The 6,863-nt window shown below is 41.8% G+C and overlaps 2 protein-coding genes across 2 annotated transcripts; one reads left to right on the top strand and one right to left on the bottom strand.

The window, feature by feature from the left end:
• Window positions 1–255: 255 nt before the first annotated feature.
• LOC103833291 lies at window positions 256–1,500 on the top strand. The gene has a single exon (XM_033283432.1). The coding sequence runs from the start codon at window positions 256–258 to the stop codon at window positions 1,498–1,500; it is 1,245 nt and encodes a 414-aa protein (XP_033139323.1).
• A 308-nt stretch (window positions 1,501–1,808) lies between these two features.
• On the bottom strand, window positions 1,809–5,388 carry LOC103856910 (uncharacterized protein At3g43530-like). The gene is made up of 4 exons (XM_033283431.1): window positions 4,776–5,388; window positions 3,922–4,656; window positions 3,675–3,845; window positions 1,809–3,587 (listed from the first exon to the last, which is right to left on the bottom strand). Exons 1-4 carry the CDS (start codon window positions 5,334–5,336, stop codon window positions 3,168–3,170), a joined length of 1,887 nt encoding a protein of 628 aa, XP_033139322.1. The 5' UTR covers window positions 5,337–5,388; the 3' UTR covers window positions 1,809–3,167.
• Between the last annotated feature and the right edge of the window lie 1,475 nt (window positions 5,389–6,863).

Genomic DNA, 6,863 nt, shown 5'->3' on the forward strand with positions numbered 1-6,863 from the left:
TGTGACAAGTTTTGTTTAGTTTCGGGGTGAATTTCGGTATAATGAATTTCGGTAGGTGAATTGGAGTTGAGGGATAGGGATAAACCCTAGATTATTCAATTGTTCTTGATAAATTGTAGTAAAACTGAATAACTGGGTACAACTAGTAGAATTAGGAAAACAGGAAAAATTCGAATAACTGGTAAAACTGTAGCAGGATAATAGTAGGGGAAATTGTAGTGAGTTTCTTTTGTTTGTTCCTTTTGGCAGGACACAATGAGCAATCACGTCAGAGATATACCTGGTAGTCCGAAAGAGAGCTACAAGATGTTGTATAGCTATTTGTACATGTTAGAGCAAGTGAATCCGGGGACAAAAACCTGTTTGAAATTGGATGATAGAAGTAAATTTGAGTACCTTTTCATAGCTTTGGGAGCTTGCATTGAAGGGTTTGCAGTTATGAGGAAGGTGATAGCTGTGGAGGGGATACGTCTGAAGAACGGTGGTGTTTTAGTTTTCGCGAAAGCTCAGGATCCTAATGGTCAGAGTTATCCACTTGCGTTTGCAGTAGTAGATGGTGAGAATCTTGCTAGTTGGACTTGGTTTTTCGAGATGCTTAAAAGTGTTATACCAGACTCTTCTGAACTGGTTTTCATTAGTACTCTTCATCAGAGCTTGATCTTCGCCATAGGAAACGTGTTTCCACAGGCTCACCATGGTCATTGTTTATGGCATTTGAAGGAAAAGGTGAAATTGCATGCTTGTAACGTCAACAAGAATATAGTCGGGCAAAAACTTATGGAGTTGGGCAGATATTACACGGTTGATGACTTCAATTCTGCTTACGACTCATTTAAGATAAGATGTCCAGCTGCGTACAAGTATGTGGAGGAATGTGGTATTGAAAAGGACAAATGGGCAAGGGTTTTTTTCCCACGTGATAGGTACAACTTGGATACAAGCAACACTCTGGGATCAATGAAGAACGTGTTTAAAGAGGCAACAAGGTGGGCCTTAATACCAATGCTGGATTGTATCATTAGGAAATTCTCTGATTGGTTCACTCAACGGAAGGATGTTGTTTCTAGATCAATGAATACAAGACTGGTGCCTCGGGTTGAGAACTACTTGCACGATCTATGGGCTGTTGCACATAAGTTACCTGTGCGGGAACTTGATAGTTACGAGCTTAAGTACGAGATCACTGACACTGCAGGAAAGGTGTTTTGGGCGACCTTGGTTGGAAAAACTTGTACTTGCAAGGTGTGGGACTATGAAAAGTTCCCTTGTCTGCATGGACTGGCAGCTTATATCTATTTCGCTAGGAATGTTGATGGCAGGCGCCTTGATATCCATGAGTTGTGCTCAAAATACTACTGGACGGAAATGTGGCATTTGGCGTATTCCAGAACACTTAATGTTGTGCCCGACATGGCTTCTTGGAATGTACCAGATCAGATCAAGGAGGTGAAGATCATACCTCCATATCGCATCAAGCGGCAAGGAAGGAAAAGAGTTTAAATTTGGATGAATTTGGAGTAATGCATATTTCGAGTAATGCATTTGGGTACTTGATTTTGTGTTGTCTCTGGAACTTTGTTTCATTTCGTGTTGTATCGTGTTGTATGACTTGGAAAACTGCGTAAAACTTGAAATCTACTTTGTTTTGTAATGACATTAGTATTATCTATATCAAAACTTGAATCTCATAGTTTTTTCTCTATCAAAACCCGAATATCATAGTTTTATATTTGTTTTCGCAACTCTAACATATATTTATAATAAAACTCGGTTATTAATTTCTGAAATTTAGGAAAAAAACTCTCATGTATCCCTTACGAGACCTTGCAATTCCAATAACACTTTGTTGGCCAAAGACATCTTACAAACGAAACTTTCGAGTTATATCTATTCGCTAAATATAATTGCACGGAACTATATATATAACAATTTAAACTAGTAATATTGAAGGTAAAACTAGATAACCAATTTAAATAGATTAGTAACACTAAATAAATTAGAAACCGACAAAAATATAACTATGACCAAAGTTGGGAATACTAGTATCTTGGGTATAACTATGAACAAATTTTTTTTGGGCAATTATCTCAACCACACAAATTTACTCCCCTCCCAAAGCCCTTCAAGTACTTTCAGTTTGACTTTTTATCCCTTTTTCATCTCTCCCTCTCTCTCTCTCTATATTTCTCCCATTTCCTCTCCCTCTCTCTCGTGTCTCTCGTCTCCCTTCTCTATTTTGAGAATCGAATTCTCTTCCCCCCTCGCCGAGCAAGTGAGATGGAAAAAGTGAAGATGGAAGTGGGTTCGGGTTCGGGTTCGTCTTTATCGCAAAGGAGCCGCCGCCGATTTTCTTGTCTGAGGTTGTGTCACTGTGGCTTGCCGGAGAAAATAAGGCAAGCTTGGACTGAGAAAAATCCTGGTCGACACTTTTATGGCTGTCCGCGTTTTAAGGTATGAATATATGATGGAATCTGGATATAATGGAATCTGAATTTGAATTGGGTTTGAATTTTGACCTTATTGCAGCTTGGAAATGAATGCAATTACTTCTCTTGGTTCGATGAAGAGGATGGTACAGAATGGCAAAGGAGAGCATTGCTTCAAGCCCGTGATGAAATCCAGGAGAAGGATAAAGTGATTGAGCAATTACAAAAGACCATTTCTGAAATGAAAAATCACTTGGAGAAGAAGAAGACAGGGAAGGGCGGGGGCGGGAATGACAAAAATGAAGAAGATGACATTGTTAAGAAGTTTGAAGAATTGTATGCTTAGTTTAAGTGTGGTGTTGAAGAATTAGTTTTCCTAGTATTTCTAGTTTTCCTAGTTTTCCTAGTATTTCTAGTTTTCCTAGTTTTCCTAGTTTTCATTAAGTTCTCTTAGTTCTCCTAGTTGTCCTAGTTTTCATTAAGTTCTCCTAGTTCTCCTAGTTGTCCTAGTTTTCATTAAGTTATCCTACTTTTCCTAGTTTTCCTTAAGAGGCACATTCAAAATATAATCATAAGAACTTCCATGATAACAAGATTGCAACATCCATGATAACAAGAACAAGCTCCATCCAACATACCTAATAAGTCAAGAGGTTTCCAACATCCACACAACAACAAAATAATGGGTCCAACTTCCCACAAAATACATGACCGAGTTTACAAAATACATAACCGAGTTCTTCACTCCCTGCTTCCTTGCCCTTCATCCATAGCTTTCTTCATAAACGCCTCAAACGGAACCACCATCCTTTCCTCAAACTTGTCCATTGTCTTCTTAACTCTCTTTAGCTGAGTGCCAAACATTTTCACTTGTTTGATCAACTCCTCCATCATCTTCTTCTGGCTTGCGCCTCCTTCCTCTCCACCTTCTTCGTCATCCTGATCTTCGTCGACAGCCTCTTGTGCATTTGGATCACGCGCAGCAACGTCTACATCATACATCTCTTCAAAAAAGACTGAATGTCCTTCTGCAAGACGCTTTACCCAACTGTCAACAGAAATATCATCGACATCAACGTCGTCCTCCTCTTCAGTCAGCTCTTCCAAAAGAGCTACTTCTTCTTCTGTCTTGGTAGGAAGGATGCTGTGGATATCCCGTGACTGATACCAAAAAATTAAAACAAAAAAATAATCACATGTTAGTATAATGCTACAACATTTTCAAAGTTTGTAGGGGAAGAAACATACCGTTATTTTGTCCAGTTTGTCCAGTTCCCGATTCAATTTTGAAAGTGAAAACCCTTTCATCCCTGCTGATTTAAAGACTGATCTGCACATCCTAGGACAGTCTACATCGACGTCTTCAACCTCTTTTCTGAACTTCAATCCCAACTTGGGAATTGCCTCAAAAGCAAGCAACTACATACCAATCATGTACAAACACTTAACACAATAATATTAACAAATGATAAGGTGATTATCTTCAATTGCTTACCTCCAGTGGCAGACAGAAACCTGGAAGTGGCCATAAAGTCTTCTCTCTAACCCGACCTCCAAAATGATCTATGGTGTGCGATATCTCCTTAACCATGTAATCAAACGAGTACCTCCCCCATGGAAAGTTTTCGCAGAACTCGAGATCGTCCACAGCTCTTTGGAAGAATTCCAAAACATCTCTGGCGCCTTTTCCTACTTTCGTTTGCGCACAGATAACACTTCCTAAAAAGAACAAAACCATCATCTTCAGCCGGTCTCTGTGTTCTCCCATAGCCAACAGCTTCGCTTTGACATCCTCAAGCCTTATTGATTCTCCCTTCTTGAAATGGCGCTTCACGAACTTTCTATCACCAAACTTCTTATACCCAAGTGGATAGTTGCGGCAGCTAAGACCTGAGATCAAAGCGTGTTCTCTCAGGCCATAGTGGATGGGAACACCATTCACAATGAACCACACTTCCTTCCTCTTCGAGCTATCCACTGTCCGCAATAGCAACATCCACATTCCTTGGACCATGTGGTTTGAGTCCTTCTCCAGGTGGAACACGTGACAGAATTGTGGATGCTCCTCAAACCACTTCCTCTCAGTATCACTCATCGGCGGTTCCAGATTGTCAAATGTAACCATAACGTCTTTGACGAAACATTTGGTCGCTAGCTTTATTTGTTTCTTGTACTCCGACTCATAGAAGTACATCCTCAACGGTTTGATTGCCTCGGTTGCCTCTAATTCCTGCAAGTAACATTGTGTTCTACATCAGTTATGCAAGTACTAAAACATAGTTCTCCTAAGTTATCCGAGCCTTTCCTAGTATATCTAGTTAAACCCTATTCAAGTTCCACACTTATTACCTCTTCTCCTTGCCCGAGAACCCCTTCACCATCACCATCAACATTTCCTAATTCCGCTTCCAATGGGGGTTCTCCTTGTTCTTGATTTTCATTTTCATTTTGACCTCTGTTCTCTTCGGGAGTCCCGTTCTCTTCTTCTCTGGTGTCTTCCTCCTCTTGTATTTTTTCTTCATCTTTGTTCTCTACTTCTTCATCGCTATTTCCTTCTTCCTCTTCATCTTTGTCTCCATTTTCGTCTTTCTCTTCTTGAGATTCATCGCTATTTCCTTCTTCATCTTCGTCTCCATTTTCTTCTTCCCTTTCTTTCTCCTTCTCCGATTCTTCTTTCTCTTTCTCCCGATCTTCTACATCCTTAGCCGGTTCTTCTACTTCATTCTCCTCCGCAACTCCCACGGTTCCAACAAAATCAACCGCCGGTGATTCCTCATCCGTTGTTTTTCTCTTCTTGGAACTCTTCTTCGGTTTGTTCTTCTTCGAGTTCTTCGAGGTCCCGCTCTTTTGCGGAGGAGGATCCGTTGGAGGAGGCCTATCCTTTCTCTTACCCAGCCTAGTTTCAACCATGATTCACACGTTTTTGGTGAATAATCGAAGGGAAATCCAAGGAATCGAAGGGGAGTGGGATGTTCTAGGGTTACGTTTTCGAATTTGGGGGAAACCGTTGAGAGAGAGGGGATCCCGAGAGAGAGGGGAAATGGAAATAAAGGGGAAATTGGAGAGACTCGACTTGGTTTAAATCGAAATTGAGTGGTTATTTGGATTCGGGTTCGAGATGGTTAAAATCGAGATTGGATCGGAGGGTTTAAGTTGGATTGGGGACGGTTAAGTCTAATTTATGATCTTTGGTTCGTATTTCAGTTCGATTCGGTTTTCCCTCCGGTTAAACTTGGTAAAACCCGTAAATAGTTTACCTTCCTTAGGGTTAACTGTAAATTCCAGCAATTTGCCATTTTATATTTTTTCCTTTTTGTTTCATGTCCTTCAAAGATTGACCGATAAGGAGGGTGGGTATAGGAGATGATGTCCCTGATACATCTTAGTTGCACCTGGATGTATCGAGAACTTGGACTTATGAGCTTCTCTCATAATCTCTTCCTTAAGGGTCTTATCATTAGGTACACTAACACGGCCTCGTACCAGGATGGTTCCATCTGCCGTGATCTGGTACTCCGTCAGTTCATTTCGAGCAACCTTTTGTAGGTTCTCGTCCAAGCCCTGTGCCTGCCTGATCCTGGTGAGGAGATCAGCCTGGTTCACTGCTTCCAAACCCAACGGCTCGTCCTCGCTGGCCATTGTGTCCAAGTGCAACGACCGGACCATCTCTTCTAACTCATCTGCTTCCTTCTCAGCTGATACCTCGGCCCTCCTACGGCTCAAGGAGTCTGCCACCAAATTTGCCTTACCAGGATGGTAAGCAATGTCTAAATCATAGTCGGCCACGAACTCCATCCAACGCCTCTAACTCAAATTCAATTCTGGTTGCGTGAATATGTATTTGAGGCTCTTGTGATCAGTAAGGATCTGAACCTTAGCACCATATAGGTAGGATCTCCAAATCTTCAGTGCGAACACTACGGCCGCCATCTCTAAGTCATGGGTTGGGTAATTCCCTTCATTCTTTCTCAACTGTCTTGAAGCATAATCAATCACCTTCCCATGTTGGGTCAGAACACATCCCAACCCAGTGATGGACGCGTCCGTGTACACTACATAGGGATGATCTGCCTCTGGCTGTACTAGGACTGGTGCCTGTGTTAGCATGTCCTTCAGGGCCACAAAGCACTTCTCACAATCTCCCGTCCAGACGAACCTCACGTCCTTTCCCGTGAGCTGAGTCATGGGTTGAGCCAAACTCGCAAACCCCTTAACAAACTTTCGGTAGTAATCGGCCAACCCTAGGAAGCTTCTGACTTCCGTTGCACTCTTAGGTTGTGGCCAGGCCTGGATAGCCTGTATCTTTTCCGGATCTACTGACACTCCTTGATCTGACACAATATGCCCAAGGAAACCAATGCTCTTCTGCCAGAAGCTGCACTTGCTCAACTTCGCAAAGAGTTTCTGTTCTCTCAACCATTCCAACACCGCCCTCAG

The sequence above is a fragment of the Brassica rapa genome, unplaced genomic scaffold (assembly GCF_000309985.2).
Source record: "Brassica rapa cultivar Chiifu-401-42 unplaced genomic scaffold, CAAS_Brap_v3.01 Scaffold0674, whole genome shotgun sequence".
NCBI classification, from domain to species: domain Eukaryota; kingdom Viridiplantae; phylum Streptophyta; class Magnoliopsida; order Brassicales; family Brassicaceae; genus Brassica; species Brassica rapa.